We start from the raw sequence: 24,540 nt of genomic DNA on the forward strand, positions 1-24,540 counted from the left end.
TACCGCCGCAAAGCCTGTGGTCGCAAAGGAGCCAAGGTTTGGGAGACAGCCCAGACACTGGGTCTCACGCTACTCCTCAACCCCGAACGTCTCACCCGTTTCGGCAACAGCGTCACACAAGACAGTTGTCCGGACCTAACTTTCGCCCGCAATATCCCAGACGCGCGCTGGGAAAATCTCGGCATGAACATAGGTAGCGATCACTATGTTCTCAGCACTACCTTTGCTGCCACACACACAGCAAGGCCCCCCGTCGCACTGTCGCAGACACCAACTGGGACGCTTTCTGATACGTGCGAGCTCAGCGTCCGCAGAGCCCCATAACCGACCTCGACACATGGAGAGAGACACTGCTCCGTGATGCCACCAACGCCACCTCCATGACCACCCAGGCACCACCCCCGACGCCAAACTCATGCACATGTGGGAGGCCCAGCGCAGCCTCCACGCTCGCTGGCTCAGACGCAAACACAACCGACCTCTGAAGCTTCGCCTTGCTCGCCTCGAACGAGAGATCGAAGCCTACTCTTCCAAGCTCAGTCAGGAGCAATGGCACCAGACTTTCGACCCACTCAACGGGCAGTTGGGATGCAAGAACACTCGGTTTCTGCTCAAGCACTTGCTTGCTCCAATAAACACCAAGTCTGCATCCCACAGGAATCTCAACCGCGTCATACACGCGTTTCAAGGCACCAACGAGCAACTCCTTGTTACCTTGAAAGACAAATGCATCAGCACCTCCACAGACATACCCCTCCCCTGGGAATACACGAGATCTAAGAACCTTAACATGGACGGAGACATCATGGCGTCGTAAGTCCGCGCCGCCCTGAACCACATCAAGACTACCGCGGCCGCAGGCGACGACCGCATCGCCAACAAGATGCTACGCAACCTCGACCACCACTCAGTCGAAGCATTTGCGGACCCTTTTAACCACCACTGGCATGAAGGTCGCCTTCCAGATTCCTGGAAGCATACCAAGGTAATCTTCATACCCAAACCAGGCAAACGACTCGAGTTAGGCAACCTCCGGCCCATCTCCCTCACGTCTTGCCAGTGGAAGGTTATGGAAATCATAATTCTACACAGACTTCACACCCACGTAGAAAAGGAGGACCTCCTCCCCCCACCATGAATGGTTTCCGGGCAGGACTGTCCACCCAGGACATCATGGGGCAGATACAACACGACATACTCGGCCGGGGTCCCATCCGCGCCACGCGCACCATTCTTGGCCTCGGCGTCAGTAAGGCGTATGACAACGTGTCGCACGCAATCTATACTGACAAACCTCTCAGATGAATGCAGACACCCGCGCCTACAACTATATTGCCAACTTTCTCCACAATCGCACTGCAGAACTGCACATTGGAGACCTCTGCAATGACCAGATCACCATGGGCACCAGGGGACGTCTTGTCCCCGTTCCTCTTTAACATCACTATGCAAGGCCTCACCTCCCTTCTGGACACCATACCCCATATGAAACACTCCCTATCGCCGACGATATCACCCTTTGGGCCAACTCCGGCTCGGATGGGGAGATACAGGACTCACTCCAACAGGCAATCGACACCGTCGACGCTTTTGCTTTACCACTAAATCCGAGCTGTCAGTCATCCGAGATAGGCGGGTTCGCCGACCCATCCCCGACCTTCAAGAGCCGATCACACTCCACATCGACACCCACCTCATACCTCCCGTGCAGACCATCCGCGTGTTAGGTATGCTGGTGCAAAACAACACGCAGAACTCTGAAGCCATCCAACGCCTCCGAACCACCGCCCACCAGATGAACGGCCTTATCCGCCGCATTGCCACACGCCGCAGAGGCATGCGGGAAACCGACCTCTGCCGTCTCACACAAGCCTTACTTCTTAGCAGGATTGTCTACTCTTTCCCCTATTACCACCTGCGCCGCAAAGATGAAGAGGTCGTAAACAGCGTAATCCGTTCGGCGTACAAGGCGGCAATGGGACTGCCCCAGTTCGCCAGCACGCAGCGTCTGCTCCAGCTCGGGGTATACAACACCCTCACAGAGCTTATAGAAGCACACAAGACTGCCCAGATACATCGCCTTTCTCGCACCAAACACGGTCTTACATTCTCGACCGTCTTAACATCAACCCTATAGGTGATATCCACTTCACTTCTCTTCCAACTGAAGTCTAACGTCTGCTGATCGTCATACCCATGGCCAAGAACATGTTGCCCGGCCGCCACGATACGCGCCGGAAACTCAAGGTCCTGGCTCTGGACGACACGTATTCCACCGACGAACACGCAATGTACGTGGACGCGTCGAAATGCGACTCCAACACATACGTGGCCTGCGTAGCCACGCCAACCACCACCCTCATCAACGCTGCCTCAGTGCGCACACACTCCCCCACCGCTGCCGAAGAGTTCGCGATCGCGCTGGCCATCGCAGATCCCCGCACACGCACGATTTTCAGTGACTCTAAACGAGCAATTCAAAATTTCTCGACGAACTCAATTTGTCTACCTGCCGCACACATCCTCCGCGGCTGCCCTCACGACCGCACTGTAAGCTTAGTGTAGGTACCTGCGAACGCGGGGAATTCTGGGAACGAGGGGGTCGACTGTTTAGCCAGAGGCCTAACCAACCGGGCACCCGACCCATCGAACCCGGATGCTCTCGCTGAGGCCCTCCTATACTAGGCGGAAATCACCAACTTCTACAAGGAGACGAGACGCGTGTACCCGCCTCCCCACCCCGACCTCGACCTAGCGCCAGCCACCATGCTTCGCAGACTGCATACCAATTCTATTCTCAGCCATTATCGACTATATCTCATCACTGACGGAGCATATGACCCCGTCTGTCCTAATTGCGATCATGGAGTGTTTTCCACTCGGGCACACATCCTCTAGGGATGCGAGGGTAACCCGCCCACACAAACTTTACTGCCAGCTCCCTCTTTGGAGGGTGGGACCCAACTTCTTGCAAGACGAGACAAGAAGACACAACTCGCACTCGTCTCGTGGGCTCAAGACGCCGCCCCCACCTGGGGGTCACACTCAGCCCACCTGCCCTAACTCCCAACCCTCAAGTGGTAAATAAAGTTCTTCTCTCTCTCTTTCTCTTGGCTATAAATAAGTAGACCATAAAATTAATAAACTGTTGCAAGTAGCACCTGTCTCGTATTATTCTTTGTCCGTGTGCTGTCTTTCGTGCCCTTAATCTACTAAAGCTATGCACCAACTTGCCCCAGAACGTGTTCTGCTTCTTCTACATTCTTGTGGTTATAAAATTTAGCAGTTATAGGACGACATTCGTCAGACAAAAAGCGACCGACTTGATGAGCTCAGGCGATGGAAGAAGCAGTGACACCACGCTTCTCAGTACAAAAGTCGCTAACAAGACGATCCAAGGCCTGCCAGTTTTCAGACTCGTCAGTATCCTGGATACCAAAGAAGAGTGCATTTGACCTTCGAGAGGGGTTCTCAAGGTAGTCAATACTGTCCTGAATTTTACAAATCCTTTGATCAACATTCCTGGCAGCTGGGACATTTGACAAGGATTCGACCTTTGAATCAAGCTCCTGGACGCGCTTGGTAAGACTTCCATACCTTTTTTAAGCGTAATATGAATACTTAGAATTGACGCCTGCTGTTACGACTTACATGCACAAAGCCAAAAGTTTTGTCATTATATTTGCGAATCTCTGCAAAGAGCACGAAGAATGTAAAGTCATGCACTAAACATTTTTCACCTAATGTATGTTCAACGTTGTTTATTCCCTAACCCTGTCTTGTGGTAAGGCCTATATCGGCCAGTCTGGCCAATGCATTAATGACCAGTTAAGACAGCATCGCACACCACTGCAAAATATCAGGGCCAATTTCACATAGAATTGCAACAAATGTCAAAACTTAACTCCGCTGTTCAGCAGTATGAAAATCATGCGCCGAAGCAAAACGCAGATAGAACGAGAAATCTAGGAAGCTTTTAGAATAAAATGTTAGGCAGTGATTGGGTCATGATGCGTCATTCAAATTTTCTTCTGAAGAATACGGATTCATGAATGGACATAGTCTCCTCTCGCAATGTAGCAGTATTTTTAATGACTGACCTTTCCTTTTACTTTTCTTGCTTTCTTTTTGTCAGCGTTGCCTGCTCACGCGCAAGTGTGGTCTGCTCTGCTCGATTTTGAACTCAAGTAAAATTTTCAGTTTTGTCTGGGGCGTTGTCCGTGTGAATTGCTTTTCTAGTGTAAGCACCCTTGTCTGCTGTTCTACTTTGCACCTTGCACCAAACGGCCCAACAAGCTACGCTTCAATAATTTTACGCTTCTACACTTCATAATCTCATCTGCCTACCTATCTGCCACCCCCTGCCATGCTTGCCTTCTCTTGGACACCAGTCGGTTAGCCTTAAAGGACCAGCGGTTATCTTGCCTTCGCGTTACATGCCCTGTCCAAGCCCATTTTATTAACTTGGTTTCGTCTAGGACGATATTATTACGCGCTTCTTCCCTCACCCATTCTGCGCGCTTCCAGTACCTTAGCGTTTCACCTATCAATTTTCTTTCCATAGCTCCCGGCGTTGTCGTTAACTTAAGCTGAACTCTTTTCTTAAGCTTCCAAGTCTCAGCCCCGTAGGCGAGTACAGGTAAGATGCAGCTGTAGCATACAAAATTTTTCTTTAGGAAACTGCCGTTCATAAAACTGAGAGAACCTGCCATATGCGCTCCATCCCATTCTTATCCTTCAAGTTATTTTCCCTCTAATGGTCCGGATCACCGGTCGCTGCCTGCCCTAAGGAGACGTATTCCCTTAGCGCTTCTGATACCTCGCTACTAATTGTGAACTGCTTTTATCTTGCGAAACTTTCGCCTCACCGCACTTTAGGAAAACAAAGTGCCCCCTGAATTTTTATTTCTGTCTTTACGAAGGACTATGGTAGCTGTGCACTCGTTATCGGTATTTTCCAGTATTTTAACATACTACTCCTACGGCCTGGATCCGCAATGCCTGCATGATTGCTGAGGTGTCCTTTAAGTAAAATTCTTCCTCGTAATCAATAAAGGCTATGTATGGGGGTTGGTTATACTGCCGCGAATGTTTGTAGCGTTTGTTCATTATTCAGAGCTGCCGGCACGCCGTTTCATCGCTTTGTTTGTGATGCAAGACGCGACCAAATTTATCTCGATTGATCGCATCCTGGCAGAGCTGATTCCACATTGTTTCAGAATCTTCTAGTAAGTATGCACGCTGTGTTTGGAAAGGTCGCTATGAGCTTTAAATTGACCACGGCGGAGAGCACTGGGGATTCTGTTCGACGACCGCCAAGCACGCTTACTGCTTTCTCCGCAGCCGAGTCATTCAGTCCATTCTGGGCGCAGGTCAGCCCAGTATATAATTTCCTTTTAGATGAATTTTTGGCTGTCTTCCTCACTGCTTCGACTAACGTCGCCAGTATGCGACAATATAATCACGACGCCCACTACACATACACATCTGTTTAAAGGCGGCGCAACGCGCATGTGAAGTGAGCGCTAAGGATATGTGAAGCAAGGTCGGGATCAGTCCGTTTTATATTGCATTTCTCGCTCCGAGCGACTCACGTGACCTTCCTCTCCTCCTAGCGGCGCCAGCTGAGCAGCAGCATCACGCGATCCTCTCCGCCTCTGCCAATCAATGTGCATGCTAGCCACTGCTTCCCTCTCCGTTCCTCCCCTCCACTTCTTGTTCTGTCCTCACCTTTCCTTAGATGCTGCGTTAGACAGGGGCGCCTTGCTAGTGACCCACTTAGTGCTGCACTAAAATAGCATCGCTAAAGCATGCAACCACCGAAGAAGAAAGGACCCGACACAAACGCTGACTGCCAACTGAATTTTATTGATGGAAGGCACACGCCTTAAATAAGGCGAGGAACAGATGTGAAAAGAAGATAAGCGAATAATCTGGAAAGATTGTTCGCTCGTGCGGAAGTGATAGCACACACAAGCAAGCAACAAGACATGCAAAAACTGAAACGTTAGCTGTTTCTAAAAACTCGACCTCTGCTGAGAAGAGTGATAATGACACAGTGCTGATGCAGCTGCTGCCATATCTCTTAATATAGTGCGCTTGCAGGCTGACACGCACAGTCTTGTCGCCACTCTTTCCTGGAATCCTGGTCTCATCCGACCGAGCCACGCATCATCTGCACTTGCGTGCGCAACCAAATGTGCGCACTTGTCCTTTAAATGACTTACATTTCGGGCATGTTTCCCCAACCGTTCGTTGACGCGACGGCCGGTTTCGCCTATATAAAGCTTTCTGCACATCATGGGAACGGCACATACCACGCCTGTTGAACACTACACAAACGGAGTGCCATGTATACCTGGCATCCTCCTTTTCTGGATCTGCAAATGCGTGGGCCTAACTTTCCCAGCTTTTTGGGTGCCGAAAAAAGACTGGACACACCATACCTGTTGGCCACTTTCTAGATGTCGTGTGACGTCTTGTGCAAGTATGGCACAGCCAGAGGCTTATCGTGCTTCCGACGATTACCATCGATCCTTCATGTTCCATTCTTCGGTTTCGGAAGCAGAGTCTCAGCGACTGTAATCAAGACCGAAGGAGCGAAACCCGCCGCCAAAACTCGGCTATTCTGATTATGAAAGCTCCTTTACTTCTGATCCGGGCACGAATTTTTGAGAAAGGATTCCATACAGTGCACCAGTGATAGCACTAGTGACTCATTTAGTGCTAACCCAATACAAAACAGCTCTGATTTATGCAACTGCCCCTTTTGCAGCGTCTGTCAGAGACCACGAATGCCTTTCAAACGAAATACTGCACAAAATTGTTGGATTGCCCCACTCACGCTTCAGTTTGGGTGGTACATGACGCAGAAAAGTGAAAGCTATTCTTACTATAGTATTTTTTAGTTTGTGCACTTCCAACAATTCACTAAGAAACTTCTGCAAATAGTTGAAAGGGGCGATACAGTCGAAGCTACAGAAGAGAGTCGCATATTTCACAAAAACAGTTCCCCTTTATGCTGAGTATACAGAATTGGAACGATGTAAGGCGCACAGATAAAAGACCCTGTTGTGACCCAATTTCAGCAATCCCTGTATCATCAGGTCAAAAGGGCTCTTTAAATAAATCGCGAGCAATTTTGCATCGCGGTTTAAGTGCGTTCTTAGTGACTGTCAGCAGAAAAATATGACACAAAATTTTCGCCTAAATTCTATAAACGTGCGAAAACAAATCCATTAACGCCGCCTTAAAGGCAACCGCATGAAAAGACATCGTACGACAGCGCGCGTCCATCGCTGCCACGTGGTTGCTCGCGTAATTCCGATGCCGATGGCTCTGGCACGTCGGGAGCAGGGCAGCGGAGCGCGTCGGCGATGCGGTGTAGTCAAATCAAATCCAATCTTTATTTTCTACCTCAAGGAGAAAGAGGGGGTGGCGGGAAAAGCCGCATGATTGCGGCTTGATGAAGCCCGGCCCCCTCATGCACAATTCAGCAGCAGTTTGAAAAAACACATTTAGCTTCAAAAAGTTAGAAGCAGATTTCGTTAAATACACTTCAGCTTAAACACAATGCATATAAAAGAACTTTTCAATACTATTCAGAAAAAGAATCTGCAGCAGTACAGAACACTTCATGGCAGTCAAAAACACAGCATACAATAAAATAATCAACAAGTAACAAACATCAAGAACACCGAAAAGTACAAACACAAGCATACAAAATTTATCAGGCGTTAGCTGCAAGAAATTGTGCATAAACTGCTCATTTGGACATCTTTTCCGGGCAGACATCGATGGCCGCAAGGTTATTTAAAAGAACAGCTGCGTGATAAGAAATGAACTGGCGACCATAATCTGTACGACAGAAAGGCACAACCCATGAGTCATTTCGACGAGTATTGTAGAATGAAATGGGGGGTCGAAGATTTATTAAGTCCAGGAAGCTGCGATTACACGCCAAAACGGACGAGCGATATGTAGATGTGAGACTAAAAAGATAGATGGATTCTATGAGAAGAAGTTTAAAGTGATGAAAGTAATCAGAAGTATGCGCATGACATGGAATAATAGCAATTGCACGCAAGGCACGTTTCTGACAGATTTTAAGTTTCCCTATGTTTTCCTTAGATGTAGTTGACCAGATTAGATGGCAGTAGTTTAGTGTAGACAGAAATAGTGCGTTATAAATTACGCGTTTAACTGCGGTTGTTAGGAAGTGGCGGTGTCTGTTTAGTATCCCGCAAACCTTGTTAAGTTTATTGCAGAGTACTTCAACATGCTTATTCCCCGTAAGGGTCTCAGAAAATGTTACGCCAAGGGTCTTAATTTCGTTAACAATACTTACTTCCACACCGTCTAAAAGTATCTTACCTTCGGGGTTAACATTTGTGTTCATAGTGCGGAAAAGAATAGCCTGTGTCTTTTCAGCGTTCAACCGTAAATGATTTCTTTGCGACCAGTCGCTAACAAATGACAGTGCATGGTTTGCAGAGTAATTAAATCATCAATATTTGCCCCTCTGAAAAACATCGCAGTATCATCCGCGTAACCAACCCGTGATATGGCGTCATGCAGGGAAAAAATATCATTAATATAAATAACAAACGCCCAAGGATACTCCCTTGCGGTACGCCGGAAGGGATGCTTTTTATGTTACAATTATGGTTATTTCGATTTACATGTTGGCACCTGTTATGAAGATATGAATAAAGAAGAAGATTTGCACTGCAGCGCACTCCGTAGTCCTCCAGCTTAGACAATAAGGTTTCATGATGGACACAGTCAAACGCTTTTGAAAAATCAATGTACAGACCTAGTACAAGTTCTTTACGTTCAAAGGCGTCAATTATGCGTTCCTTTTCAGCGAATAGTGCTGATTCCGTGGATTTTCCTTTCACGAAGCCATACTGATACGGCGAGACCAGAGAGAATTTGTTTAGGAAACTGTATAGACGCGTGTGCATTATCTTTTTCAAACCTTTTGAAAATATAGGCAGTATGGAGATGGGACGAAAGTTATTTATGTTATTTTTATCACCTCCTTTGTATACGGCCACCACTTTTGCAATCTGCATGTTCCTGAGAAAACAGCTCCATTCTAGACGCAGGCTATATAGTTGGCATAAGACAGGCGCAATCATATCAAGGACATACTTAACTGGAGAAATCTGCATGTCATTGATATCCAGTGATTTAGAATTTTTCATTACCTGAAATGCAGATGTAATTTCTGTCGCAGTTGTGGGAAAAAATACCATGCTTATTACTGACTGAAATTCGTCCGGCAAGTGGGACCGAACTTATTGCCGGCAGTCTGCTTGAGGCACTCACACCAATAAAGTGATCATTCAGCATATCAGAGAGCGCCCTGCCAGTCACATCTGTACTACCCACCCTCATGCTTGTAAGTACAGTTTGTCTTTTGCATCTTAGAAGACTGTTTAAACGCTTCCACAGCAAATCAGTATTTCTAATTGCATCATTGAAATGCGCCATCAAATACTGATGCTTGGCATGCGTAAGTTTGGCATTTAAACGTTTGAAGCTCTGGCACATCCTTTGATTTTACGAAGTTCCAGTATAGCTTATTTTTTATTTTAATTTGAGCTAGAAGATAGCTTGTAATCCATGGCTTCCGTTAGTTTTTGTTATTTACGCGTGACACGTACGGGAAATGTTTTTGTACAGAATTGTAATATCTGACATGAGAGCGTCATACATGGAATTAACATCAGTTTTTTCAAGAACATGAGTCCAGTCGTGCGCTTGAATATCCGTGCAAAAACTGTTCAAAGAAGTATCGGTGATGTTTTGAAAAAGCAAGGGAGGTGAGCTGTCTGTCCTGGGGGCATATTTATCTTGAATAAATACGAAAATAGGAAAGTGATCGCTAATATCACATACAAGAGTTCCAGAGATTGCAGGTTTATCAACATTTGTAACAAATACATCAATTAGAGTTTGCGAGGATGATGTTATAATTGAGGGCTCATTTATGAGGTTAACAAAGCCATATGCAGACCAGTTCGATAGGTGGAATTGACAAGCATGTCAATTTTTACATCGCCACCAAGAAATAATGAGTACTTATTTAAAGGTATGAATTCAGAAAAATGTTCACAAAACGCAAAAAAAAATTGCGACGTTTGCGTGTGGTGGACGATAAACCAGGGTGAAAAATCTGCAAGCATCACGAACAGTCAATCCCTCGTAATTTTCATTTGACTCAGAAAATTCTTCGACGATATGCACGTTAAAACAAAGTTTAAAAAGGAGCACCAAACCGCCGCCCCTTTTACGTTGACGGCAAGGTGTAAAGCTATTATAAGCCGGATGATTAAACGAGCAGGAATCTTCAGTATACCAGGTTTCGGATACCATAATAGCATCAAACTTGATATCTACGGAATTAAGCAGGAGTTAGAAATCATGCTTATATTCCAGCGAACGGGCATTTAGGTGAAGAAAAGATAATGTGCCATCAGGTTTTAGTCTTTTGAGGCAATTGAGCTGTACTGGCATTTTGTGTATATCCTTTGTTACCTTTTGTGCCAGTAGATAAGCCTGTCAAAATACTTCAGTCACTGTTAGAAGATGAAGACACAGCCCTAGCCCGGCCTGAAAAGATTTTATCGATGTCAGCTTCACTGAGGATTTGTACTGCCGGCATGCCATCGGCCTGCCTTGCGTAGATCTTTCCATTGCTTGTCCAAACGGACTTCCAACTGTTTTCGTACTACTTCTTAACAGTCATGGCCAGAAGTTTTTTAAGTGCTGGACATAGGTGCTCGTTTATGTAGACGGGCTCTGAAGACCGATGTTGCTGTTCGTGAAACGAGCCTTTTCCGCTTTCTCGAGGACGTTATCGCGCTTAGTGCGTGCCCGCAACTGGACGACGATGATACTTTTATCAGGATTTCGGGAGTATGGGCCACCGCATAAAAGGCAACCGAATGAAAAGACACAGTACGACCGCACGCGTCCATAACCACCACGCGGTGGCTCGCATAGGGTTTCTCAGTATTAACTAGAGGGAAAGCTAGCGGTGCTGCACCTCAGCCACCATGGATGCTCAAAGCACTTGCACCGATGAGCTACTTAGTGCCGGACGGTTGGATTTTTTCTGGAACACAGAGTAGCGGTACTGAGATATGTCTCATTCCGTTCACGGCGCGCACCGCGCGCAGACGTCTTTGGCGCGAACGCAGTGCGCAAAAGCAATAGTAGCGAAAACGCCACTGCACACGACGCCAATAAAAGATTTCTGTTTTCCGAAATGCCATCATAAAACCTCTTGACGTGGGTAAGCAACAAGATTTTTTCTAAACATATTTGTGTTTAAAATTGGCCCTGTTAAGCATGAAATATTGCTTTTTGTGGTACGCAATGCTTCGCCAATAGGAGAGCAAGCCATCTCTTATTTTGGGCAAATTTTACACTTGCATGCTTTTTAGGCTCGTTTGTTGCAATTTATAGACAGGATACTGAATGAAAGGACATTCTAGATCATCAAACAACGTTTATTTTCGCATTAGTTTTTTGCCAAAATTTGCGGTTCTTCAGTCTGTAGCTCTCCGTCCCATGATGCTTATAGCGCCCATGGTTGCTCAGGTGGCCTCAAAAAAGCTTGATCCAAACTCCCAAAGATGGGGCGCCAGCTTTCCCTCTAGGTAACAGAACTAGATGTGGGATTCCTTATTAATTAGTATATAGCTGGCAACGTAGAGGAGTTCTATAGTATTAACGAAAGGATGGCAGCTATCTTAATTCGGCTTAATAAGAGGTACAAGATGAAAGTGGTGCACGCCTACGCACCTACATCCAGTCATGATGACCAGGCTGTTGAAAACTTCTATGAGGACGTGGAATCGGCAATGAACAAAGTAAAATCACAGTGCACTGTACTGATGGGCGACTTCAATGCGAAGGTGGGCAACAAGCAGGCTGGCGACCAGGCGGTAGGCGACTATGGGCTAGGTTCTAGAAATTGCAGGGGAGAGTTATTAGTCGAATTCGCGGATAGAAATAATTTACGGATCATGAATACCTTCCTCCGCAAACGAGAAAACAGGTAGTGGACCTGGAAGAGCCCCAATGGTAAGACTAAAAATGAAATCGACTTCATACTATGCGCTAAACCTGGCATCATTCAGGATGTGGCCGTCCTCGAAAAGGTGCGTTGTAACGACCACAGAATGGTAAGGTCCCGAATTATCTTAGACTTGAAGACGGAACAGAAGAAACTAGTAAAGAGGAAGTCCATTAACGAGCTAGTGGTTGGAGGGAAAAAAGAGGAATTCAGAAGATCGCTGCAGAAGAGATATCCGGCTTTAACTGAGGAAGACAATTTTAAAATTGGAGGACGCTTAAGCTGATGATGGTGAATTTTTACGGCGCAAGGGCATCTACGACCAAACAGCGCCATGCCACAAGGTATTTTCGTTTGTTCACGGAGGGGTCAAGGACCCATTTCCCAAGCATTTCGCCCTGATTAAACCGAGCACCAGTCCAGGGGAAGCTTGTACCCATTGTATCACCGGCGAGTACCCGGAGGCACTGCGGATCGAACTGCGTACCTACAGCATGCGAGGCGGATGCTCAATCACTAGGCCACCGCTGCGGTAGGACGCTTAAAGGGAAGCTGAAGCACTTTTCCAAAAAAATGAGTTCTCAACGTCATTTTGTAGCTTTTAGTCCACTGAAAAAGAATATCTCCTTCAAAAAGAGCGGAAATAAGCGTAAAAAGCTGTTTTTTAGAAGAAAACGCGCCCCATAGCCTCAGAGCGCCAAGCGAACGCCGCTCTTGCCCGCGATTGGTCAATGACCGTCATGACGTCATCCGGCCGGCACCGATGGCGTTGCTGCGTAGCGCGTTGCTTCAGCTGGCTTTTACGGACTGCGTTTTGGAAATTATGGATAATTCAAGCAGTACTGGACAGTTTGGAGTTTCGCCATGCATGTTCGAGCCATCAGCAGCTTCTGAAAACGGCGGAACCAAGGACGTCGCGGAGTGCGCCGGCAGCGAAAGTCAAGTCGCGACATCTTCACGTGTTGGAAATCTCCAGTGGATAAATGGGTGGATGACAGCTTTTATTTCCACCGGAAATGGAGACCCTTTATTACTGACCGCCCCCGGCACGCAGGCCGGGAGGGCGCGGGCCGGAGCCTCCGTGAATAAAGGCTAACAAAGAGATTTTATCTCTTCGCGGAATCAGCCGCCAGGCGGATCGGCTTGTTTTTGCCGAGCGGGTTCTTTGCTGCGCTGCAGGGCTTCCCAGCTTTCCCTGCTATCAATATCTTCGTCGACTCCGGGGTAGTCGGCGCATTCCCATATTCTCTGCTTCCGGGTAACCGTGGAACCGCCGCACTGTCGGAACCTGGACGAGCGCGCGCTATAACCTACTCCGAAATCGTTGTGAACTACAGACTACATAAGAGAAAACTGGTGTCACCGCCTGATAACAAGCTAATAGAGAAGCGACATGGCGGCGCCTGCAAGCCGGAAATTTCGTTAATCCAGTATGAGCATTTCCCGTCCTACCAGGGTAACACGAAAACCAAATCTCGAGTGATACGTATGTTTTGCATAGGTGCATGCACGTGCATATCTTTTGTGTAGGTGCAAGTGGCAATAAAAAAAAGTAAATTGCGCTGAAACGTTGTCGTGTACCGCTGCTGCATAAAACCCTGGCCACCATCTTCTTTCCGGCGACAGTCTGTGCGCGTCTTCTGTTCCTGCATCTTTTTTCGCTGTTTCTTTTTCTCTTCACCAACTTATTGTAACTCCTGTAAGCGTGATGTAGTTCAGATCACCGGCATGCTTACACGAGTCGCACGGGGTAAAGCATTTGTTTGTTGATTTAATTATAGTTACTTGCCTAATTACTCCCGAAGGCCTTTTAGAACTACAAAAGAATGCCAAACTGGATGAGTTAGAGTAGGTTCACTGCTGTACTGCAGAGGGAACAGACGAGGCGACCGGGAGGAAGCTCCCGTGTTCGCTTTCCTTCTGTCGCGTGTTCGGGCTACTGTTCAACCATAAAAATTCTGCACTTACCCCCGTGCGTTGTTTTTTTTTTGCATGCTGAACACGCTTTTGAATAATAATTATGGCTGCGTTCCGGAGCTCTCAGTGCTGCTCATCAAAACTAGCGTGCTGCGAGATATATATATATATATATATATATATATATATATATATATATATATATATATATATATAGTTGTTGTTGTTGCGTATCGAGGTAACCAGCAGAATTACTTATCGCAGATATATGCGTACCGCGGCTCGACAATTTTGCCGTTCGGACTCAAGGACAGATTTGCATGAATTCTGGCGCCATTGTCGATCGTCAGCCATGACCAAGCGCTCATGAATGCAAATGTTTGCATTGCTCAAGTATACTAGGTTGATATAATCGGTTTTTGTTCAGTTAGGTGCAGCGGCATGTGCTGCGCGCTGATGAAGGACTAAGAGAATTGCTTGTGCTGCCATGAGCTGCAAGCAATCAGGACAAACCCAAAAGGCACACAGTGCGTAACGAGCTCAAAGAGTTCAAGACTGATTCACGTTCATAGTATTCCAGCGCAACGGCACATAGCCGTTTCTTCTTTTCCGTCTTCTTTTCTTTGGCTATGTGCCGTGGCGCTGGAATGCTATGAACGTGAGCCAAGATTACCAACTAGCCCAAGAACTGACTCTACTGAAGTTCAAAACTGTGTGCCTCAAAGACAGTGCTGGAAGTGGCCTTAGCTCAGCATGGATGTGAACCAGCTGGAAAAGGCATAGAGTTTACAAACAGGTAAGAAAGCAATATAACGAAAAGAGAAATATTGATGCACATATTTTGTGCAGGCAGTTTCGGCATGCTGCGTACCACAAGATAGTCTGGTTAACGTGGAAGAGGCTGGGTGAGAACAACCGACGGATTCTACCACGCTGTGTGCTCAGCGCTGTTCGAAATAAGTACCATGCCAAAACTGGTTAATATACAGGCTTCGAGCATTACACGGAACGCCCGAACGAGAGAAAGTAAACGGCGATGGCAGAAGATTGTGTTGATCTGTGGTTCGCCAAAGCGCGGGCCGCAGAGAAGCAGGCGCAGCCGGCGGACTCTCCGTGAATGGCGTCACTTCCGCCAGTTCTCAGTCTCTGCCGTCCCCCCACCCGGCGCTTCCGGAAGCGACGAGGGCGTGCCGGCGGAGGGTTTTTAAGAAGCGATTGCAACTCTGCGGATAGAATCGGGAAAAAAATTACACACATGATTTTCAAGGTCCTTTCTTCCCAACCACAGCGTTTTATGCGATTTGAAAACCGTTTCAGCTTCCCTTTAAGCTTCGCCTTTAAGAGTGGAACGCGACAGCTTATTGCAGCACTGCCAGGGAGTTCACGGAACGCCATTGCCCGTTCGGCGCGACGCCTTGCCCGTTAGACAAATCGCTCAGCTACGTACGGTGAAACAGACGCGCGGAGAGGTCAACCACGTAGAAGCGCTGCCGGGCGCCATGCCGAAACGCGCAGAACTCAGTCGTAGTTCGCCGGCACATCGTTCTCGACAAACCCGATGCCACGAACGCGAGCATAGCTTCCGCGCCGAACGAACGGGCAGCAAGCCTCAAGCTTCGTGGTGAACGCGCTTTGGATGTGCGCTGCGTTGTTCGCCGCTCACCGCGTGATTCCTGCCGCACCGACCCACTGCGCCCGAACGAGGGATGTGTCAGACGCGTCACTTCCTTTCCTTGAAATCAATTTTCAATTCATTTTTCTTCCCTTACGGCGCGGTTCGGGTGTCCACAGAGATATATGAGACAGGCCTCACTTACTTTCTTAAAACCAATTTTCATTTAATTTTCCTTCCCTTGTGGCGCGGTCCGCGTTGTCCACAGAAATATATGACAGGCGTCTCTTAATTTCCTTGCGCTGCTCTCGCGCGCTATCTGTTGGGGCAGTGGCGTACATTGCGAGGAGGAGAAGGGATTTTAACGCGATAGCGTTAAGGAGTTTGTGTCGCAGAAACGCTGGTGTCGTCGGCGGCGTTGGTCATGAGCTAAAAATGGCGCATCTCGGTGGACACTTCAACCGCGCTGTAATGAAAGATTTTCCCTCCCTTACGGCGCGGTATGCGTGTCCAGCGAGAATTGAGACAGGCGTCATTTCCTTTCCTTAAAATCAATTTTCATTTCATTTTCCTTCCCTTACGGCCCGGTTCGGGTGTCCACCGATATATGTGAGACAGGTATCCTTTCCTTAAATTCTCCAACGGGCCACGCGTCGCGCCGAATGGGCGATAGCGTTCCGTGCACTCCTTGGCAACTCTGCAACACGCTGTCGCGTCTCACTCTTAACGACGAATCTTAAGCGTCCTCCAGACTTTTTCCCTCACGAAGAGGAGGAGGGATTTTCCGCTAACGGCCGACGCCGACCACACCCGCTTTTGTGCGACACGAGCTCCTTACCACTGTCGCGTTAATTTTCATACAATGAATGATAATCTGACAGCTATCATCACGGAGTGCGCAGTAGAAGTAGGCAGTAGGATGGCTCGACAGGATACCCGCAACCTCTCTCAATAGACGAAACATCTCATTAAGAAACGTCAAAGCATGAGGGCGTCTCACACTAGAGACAGAATAGTACTAGCAGAGCTATCGAATTTAATAAATAAGCGCAAGGAAGCCGACATAACGAAGTTTAATATGGAGAGAATCGAGCATGCTCTAAAGAACGGAGGTAGCCTAAAAGCGGTGAAGAGGAACCGTCCTGTCTTCGCCCTTCTTCATCCATAGTTAAAAACCAGATGTATGCGTTAAGAGAGAAGGAGGGGAATGTCATTAGCAATATGGATAAGATAGTTAACGTAGCCGAAGAGTTCTACACAGACCTGTACAGTAGCCAATGTAATCAGAACGCTAATGAGAAAGACAGCAGTGCACAGCAATGCGTCATCCCGCCAGTAACGAAAGATGAATTAAAGAAAGCCTTAGAAGCAATGAAAAGGGGAAAAGCAGCTGGGGAGGATCAGGTAACAGCAGATCTGTTGAAGGATGGAGGGGACATCGTGCTAGAAAAACTAGCCACCCTGTATACGCAATGCCTTATGACCTCGACTGTACCAGAAGCTTGGAAGAATACAAACATTATCTTAATTCATAGGAATTGAGACGCCAAGGACATGAAAAATTACAGGCCGATCAGCTTACTATCCGTTGCCTACAAAGTATTTACTAAGGTAATCGCTAATAGAGTCAGGGCAACGTTAGACTTTAATCAACCAAATGATCAGGCAGGCTTTCGTAAAGGATATTCTACAATAGATCATATTCACACCATCAATCAGGTGATAGAGAAATGCGCAGAATATAACCTACCTCTATATATAGCTTTCATTGATTACGAGAAAGCATTCGACTCATTGGAAACCTCAGCAGTCATAGAGGCATTGCGTAATCAGAGGGTAGAAGAGCCTTATGTCAAAATACTGGAAGATATATATAGCAACTGCACAGCTACTATAGTTCTCCATAAAGTCAGCAATAAAATTCCAATAAGGAAGGGCGTCAGGCAAGGAGACACGATCTCGCCAATGCTGTTCACCGCATGTTTGCAAGAGGTATTTCGAGGCCTGAATTGGGAACAGTTGGGAATAAGAATAAATGGAGAATACCTAAATAATCTGCGATTTGCTGATGACATTGCCTTGCTGAGTCACTCAGGAGGTGAACTGCAAATCATGATCAACGAGTTAGACAGGCAGATCAGATCGATGGGTCTAAAAATTAACTTGCAGAAAACCAAGGTAATGTTCAACAGCCTAGCAAGGGAACAACCGTTCACAATTGGCAGCGAGAGCCTAGAAATTGTGCCGGAATACGTCTACTTAGGGCAGGTAGTGACAGCTGATCCGGATCATGAGAGGGAGATAACTAGAAGGATAAGAATGGGGTGGAGCGCATATGGCAAATTCTCGCAGATCATGAGTGGCAGTTTACCAATTTCCCTCAAGAGGAAAGTGTACAACAGCATAATCTTACCGGTACTCACCTACGGGGCAGAAACGTGGAGGCTAACGAAAAGAGTTCAGCTTAAGTTAAGGACAACGCAGCGAGCCATGGAAAGAAAAATGATAGGTGTAACGTTAAGAGATCGGAAGCGGGCAGAGTGGGTGAGGGAACAAACACGGGTTAATGACATCCTAGTCGAAATCAAGAGAAAGAAATGGGCTTGGGCAGGGCATGTAATGCGAAGGCAAGATAACCGCTGGTCTTTAAGGGTAACGGAGTGGGTTCCAAGAGAAGGTAAGCGTAGCAGGGGGCGGCAGAAGGTTAGATGGGCGGATGAGATTAAGAAGCTTCGCAGGCAAAGGGTGGATGCAGCTGGCAAATGATAGGGTTAATTGGAGAGACATGGGAGAGGCCTTTGCCCTGCAGTGGGTGTAGTAGGGCTGATGATGATGATGATGAAGTCAAAGTACTGGGAGATATATATACTGTATCAGATAGCAGCTTATCAGCCCGAGAACGGCGGGCCGCATCTTTCCCTCCCTCGTTCCCCTTCCCCTCTTTCGTTTCGTGGCCTTTAAAAAGGAAAGGAATAAACTGCCGAGGGGCTCTTTTCTTCGTCGGCACAGCACCTTGCTGCAATGTGTGCCTATTCCCTTTAGACGTACGATACATGGTGTCAGAAGTGCCGAAGCCCCGCCGATATGGATATTGTCAAGCCTCCAGAGCCGCTACAGTTCTCCGGAAACCTACGAAGAAACTGGCACACGTTCAAGCAAAAACTGGAGCTTTTCTTCACGGCTACGCCAACTACACCGCCCAGATCGGAAGCCGCCAAGACGGCAATCCTTCTCAGCGCCGCGGGTGAAGAGGCTCTCGACGTCTATAACAACTTCTCCTTCGAAGCAGGTGAGAGCAAGGAAGACTACCAGACAGTGCTGCGCAAGTTTGAGGCGTACTGTGTGGATGAAGGAAACGAAGTTTACGAAAGACACGTTTTTCGCCTCCGCGTGCAGGATGAAGGAGAGCCTTTTGAGCAATATCTGCGGCAGTTAAAGAAACAGGCGAAGCTATGCAATTTCGGCACGCTCGAAGAATCTATGATAAGAGATCAGGTTGTTTTCGGCACTAACAATCCGAAGATAAGGGAGAAAATGCTACAAGAAAAGGACCTAACCTTACAGAAGGCGGAGCAGATGTGCAAAGCGGCCGAGGTCTCGGCGCGGCAAAATGCTGCTTGGTCGAATGACACCCTACAAGTAGACTACGCCCACAAACGGGAGCATGACCGGAAACCTTTTCGATGTCGACAATGCAACAGGGCTCATGCGCAAGGAGACTGCCCGGCGTATGGAAAGATATGTTATGCTTGCAAGAAGCCGAATCATTTTGCGGTATGCTGCAGGCGCCGCCAGAGCAGACAGGTAGATGAAGTAAAAGAAGATAAGATGGAGGACGGGTTCGATATTTTAGATATCGGAGTGTGCGGAATCAGCGACGGGGCCGGTGCAGACTGGACGGTCAGCGGAAACATACGCGGCAAAGAAATTAGATTCAAAGTTGACACAGGCTCACAAGCAAACATAGTTCCTGTAACTCATTACCGTCGTTTGAAAAACACCGCGAGCCTCCAGAAAAGCACTGCAGTGCTGAAGGCGTACAACGGCAGTGCTATCAAGCATGTCGGAGTGGATAGAGAGATCCTTGTTCTCAACGGTGTGGCACACGTTGTGACCTTCTTCGTGGTCAAGAAGGGTCGGCAGGCCATACTAGGGCTGCAGACATGTCAGCAGTTTGGGCTAGTGCCGAAAGCTGTGGATTCGGTGGAATGGAATGAGACAGCACCGGAGAAAGCCTTTCCAGACTTGTTCCAGGGTACGGGGTGTGTTGGACGGCAGTACCGGATGGTCCTGCGGGCGGATGCTGTCCCAGTAGTGCATCCAGCACGAAGAGTACCTTTGGCCCTCCGGGACCCTCTTCGACAAGAACTGGAGCGCATGGAAAAGGCTGCCATTATCAAAAAGGTGGATGAGCCCACAGAATGGGTAAGCCCTTTGGTGATAGCGCGTAAGAAAGATGGAGCGCTTCGTGTCTGCATGGATCCAAGGGAAATCAACAAGAACATCAAACGCGAGCACTATCCAATGCCAACAAGGGAAGAGATTGAGGCAGAGCTGTCGGGTGCAAAGTTTTTTTCCCGGCTAGACGCAAATGCAGGTTTCCATCAAATCCCATTAGACGAAGCTACATCGCGGGTGTGTACTTTTGCGACACCATTTGGGCGTTACCGATTTTTGCGTCTTCCTTTTGGAATTTCATCAGCGAGCGAAGTTTTCCAGAAAACGCTAACTGAAATCTTCGAGGGACTGGAAGGCGTCCGCATATACATTGATGATATTCTAGTGTGGGGTGACAGTGAGAAGCAGCATAACGAGCGCCTCCATGCCGTGCTAACGCGGGCAGCACAGGCGGGCTTGACGTTTAACAGGCAGAAATGCGTGTTTGGGTTGAAAGAAATTGCGTTCTTGGGCGACGTAATAGGTGAGCAAGGCGTTCGTCCCGGTCGCAACTTAGTTGAAAGCGTCCTTTCGCTGCCGGCGCCGCAAGATAGGCATTCAGTGCGCAGAATGATGGGCGTTGTTAACTACTTTCGCAAGTACGTCCCGTCACTGAGTGATAAGACAGTCTTACTGCGGACACTCTTAAAAGAAAACGTCATGTTTGAATGGACGGCGGCGCATCAGCGTGAATGGAGAGAAATTTGCGACGCACTGACAAACCCTCCATTACTCGCGCTTTTTGATGAAGCAAAGGAAACCAAGATCACTACGGACGCTTCGGGGACTGGTTTGGGCGCTGCACTACTGCAGCGATATGGCAGTGACTGGCGACCAGTGTCGTACGCATCAAGGACCCTAACAGATAGCGAAACCCGCTATTCGCAAATTGAAAAGGAAACGCTTGCGGTAGTGTTCGCATGCGAAAAGTTCCATCATTTTGTTTATGGCCGCAGGGTACTGATCGAAACTGACCATAGGCCCTTGCTTGCAATTTCCCAAAAGAACATTGCAGACATGCCTCCGCGATTGCAGCGTTTTTTTATTAGGCTGCTACAATATGATTATACGTTGCAGTTCGTTCCTGGCAAAGACTTGCTGCTGGCGGACATGTTGTCACGTGCACCAGTGCCAACGCAGGCGTCGAGTGCCTCATCAGAAGCAGACTGCGACATCCATGCCGTACAGGTCGTCTCCAGCATCGTAAGCACGCCAATGAAAGAGCGTCTGGAAAAGGAAATCAGGGATGACCCGTACTTAAGCGAGGTGAGACAGCGAATTTCACAAGGGGCTGCCATCGACGGTGAACTGAAGCCGTTTGCCAGAGAGCTGTCTGTGGTAGAAGGAATACTGCTCAAGGGCTCTAAAGTTGTCATACCTAAATCTATGAGAGCAGAAATTCTTCAGAGGATTCACGAGGGGCACCTTGGACTAAATAAATGCAAAGCCAGAGCGCGGAGATTGGTATTCTGGCCTGCGCTCAACAGTGCCATTGACGAGTTCGTGCGAGTGTGCAGTACTTGCCAAAAGTATGCGTACAACCAGCAGAGGGAATCCTTGCTCATGCAGCCCACCCCGGATAGGCCATGGTACCGCGTAGGAATTGACCTCTGCCAGTTTGGTGGAGCCGCTTATGTCGTAGTGTACGATGCCCACTCAAATTTCCCTGAAGTAGAGAAGCTAAGAGGCACAGCGGCAAAAGAGGTCATAGCCAAGATATCGGCCATTTTCTCACGGTACGGCATCCCGGTGCAAGTGTGGACTGACAACGGGCCCCAGTTTTCATCGCGAGAATTTCGTTTGTTTGCGCAGAAGTACGACTTCCAGCACATCACATCGTGTCCAGAATTCCCAAGGTCAAATGGGCTTGCGGAAAAGGGGGTTCAGATAATTAAGCGCACCCTTAAGAAGACGAATGAGTCACGCGGTGACTTTTGGTTGGGTCTCTTAGCCTATCGTTCTTCTCCCTTAGAAGATGGCCGCTCTCCGGGCGAACTGCTGCAAGGCCGACGCCTCCGCACTTCCCTGCCTGAATACAACGAGGATTCTAGTGTCCCAGTGCGAAAGCATTGCCAATCTTCGAGGGGAAAGGTACTGCCACCTCTCAAAGAGGGCAGTTCAGTTCGTGTGCACGGCGACAACTGGTCACGCACAGCAACAGTAATCGAGAAAGCAGCACCGAGGTCGTACGTGGTGAAGACTGAGAACCAGCGGCTCTTGAGGCGAAACAGGCAACACTTGCTGCACATTCCCGGAGGCGATGAAAGTATGCAGAGGGATCAGGACGTCGACAGCCTGGGAAAACAGTGTCTCAGCGACAAAGACCAGGATATCGACCGCCCGGGAGGACACGCACATACAGACCGACAAAACATGGTGCATCCGACGCACGCGGCTCAGGAGACAGGCCGGGACGTCGACATCTCGCAAGAACAATCTCCACGGCACAGACAGAACATCGAAGATCCAAAAGCAGCTACGCATGAAAACGATCTCACCTCGTCAGGTCCGCGGAAATCAACCAGGCAACGTGCGGAACCTCGACGACTTCACTATGACTGCAGTTTCCGCCAAATATCGTAGTTTGTCTTTTTGTTTTTTGTTTTTTATACAGAAGAGAAGATGTATCAGATAGCAGCTTATCAGCCCGAGAACGGCGGGCCGCATCTTTCCCTCCCTCGTTCCCCTTCCCCTCTTTCGTTTCGTGGCCTTTAAAAAGGAAAGGAATAAACTGCCGAGGGGCTCTTTTCTTCGTCGGCACAGCACCTTGCTGCAATGTGTGCCTATTCCCTTTAGACGTACGATACATATACGAAACTGTAAAGCTACCATAGTCCTCCATAAAGTCAGCAATAAAATTCCAATAAGGAAGGGGTTTAGGCAAGGAGACACGATCTCGCCAATACTGTTCACTGCATGTTTACAGGAGGTATTCCGAGGCCTGAATTGGGAACAGTTGGGGATAAGAGTTAATAGAGTGTTTTAGTTTCACGTACGTAGAGGGTTCACGTACGCAAACGTGAGAAGTCTACGTAGCCTGCACGCAGTTCGTTTGAAACCCTTATAGTTACACGTACGCGAAACACGCCGCGCGTTACGCCTAGCGCCATCTACTAAGAAACACAGACACTGGTTGTAGCATAAATCGTCCAAGACAAGTCTTTAAGCCAAGCCATTCATAGCGAGACGGTTGCTATGACGACGACCAACGCTACTTCGTCAGGCTTAACAGCTGAAAAATCGCCCTTCTGTCTGAAAAACCAACAGGACTTGTCGGGCTAGTTGGTTGATCATAATGCAAAAATACGAACTGCGCAACAAGAACACGGACGAAAGGGAGGCAGACACACACTAACGCAGACTTACCACTTTACTAAAGGAAGGAATACAGGGCAAATATATATAGCGATCCCCAACGCACTTCAAATCTGATCAATATGGCACGTGACAATCTGCCCAGGCGATAAACAAACCACACAAGAACCAACCGCTTACAGGATAATCTTATACCGGGCCGGCCCTTTCTATGAAAACAAAAAGCAAAGGAACGCTTAGCGACAGTGCACACTTGAGAATTACGCGTTCTGCAAAGTAAGGAAATTCATAACAAAACCACACCACTGTAGCCATCTGATACCACTGAAGCTCGAACCGCTTACAAGCGCAGGTGCTGACACCAAAACCAAGAGACGAAGCACTCCCCCTTTTGAAAGCAAACAAAACGGGAAACAAAAACAACCACATCGGTCATCGTCAAAAACAAAAAAAACAGTGAAAAAAGGCACCAGGTCAAAAAGGTAAAAAAACAAAAAACCATGAATCAGCTCTAGAAGCTACGTCACAAAAACAGTGAAAATAGGCACCCAGTCATTTAAAAAAACAAAAAGATGAACGACGGGACAACAGTTTAAGACAACAACGGTTTTAAAAAAGGGGGGTGAATGAAATCCAAAGCGTAGGAAAACATCTCAAACCATGACAGAACCGAAACAAAACTGAGATCGCTAATCAAATGAACAACGAAAGCATCAAACGCAATCAGGAGGCACTGCTCAATCACCAGGGCACAAACAGGCCACTAGGCTACACATGCCCCCGCAAAAACGAAAATTCTTTGGATGATAAGGAAATGGAAGCCTTGCTAACACAGTTGTCCGTAGTGCCGATGTAAAATGTTTCGACGACGAGACGCTCCCATTTGTCATTCAATCTGGCCAGAAATTCCGTCTTTTCGAACCATGGTACACAGTCCCGTTGCTTCATTTTTGTGCAGTCCGCACAATGCTTAGCCAAAAACCCTCCATCGTTGTTTGCCACGCTCAACCGGTGCTCCCTTGCTCTTTCATTAAAGCATCTGCCGGTTTGGCCTAAGTAGACTTTTCCGCAACTAAGGGGAATGCGGTAAACAACGCCGGAAACGCAATCTTTGAACTTCCTTAGATGTTTATTTTGCAAGGGGTCTTCTTAGTGTTCTTCATCATCA

The 24,540-nt window shown here is 47.8% G+C and overlaps 2 protein-coding genes across 2 annotated transcripts in view; one reads left to right on the top strand and one right to left on the bottom strand.

The window, feature by feature from the left end:
- LOC144120391 (gonadotropin-releasing hormone receptor-like) overlaps positions 1-24,540 on the bottom strand; it is a 656,327-nt gene that overhangs the window by 572,646 nt on the left and 59,141 nt on the right. The window lies entirely within an intron of this gene.
- On the top strand, positions 1,135-22,775 carry LOC144119451 (uncharacterized). Its single transcript, XM_077652054.1, has 6 exons — positions 1,135-1,245; positions 1,712-2,023; positions 18,777-18,909; positions 19,588-20,045; positions 21,135-21,323; positions 22,030-22,775. The coding sequence occupies exons 1-6, from the start codon at positions 1,135-1,137 to the stop codon at positions 22,219-22,221; spliced, it is 1,395 nt and encodes a 464-aa protein (XP_077508180.1). The 3' UTR covers positions 22,222-22,775.

Source organism: Amblyomma americanum, chromosome 2 (genome assembly GCF_052857255.1).
Source record: "Amblyomma americanum isolate KBUSLIRL-KWMA chromosome 2, ASM5285725v1, whole genome shotgun sequence".
In the NCBI taxonomy this organism is placed as follows: Eukaryota; Metazoa; Arthropoda; class Arachnida; order Ixodida; family Ixodidae; genus Amblyomma; species Amblyomma americanum.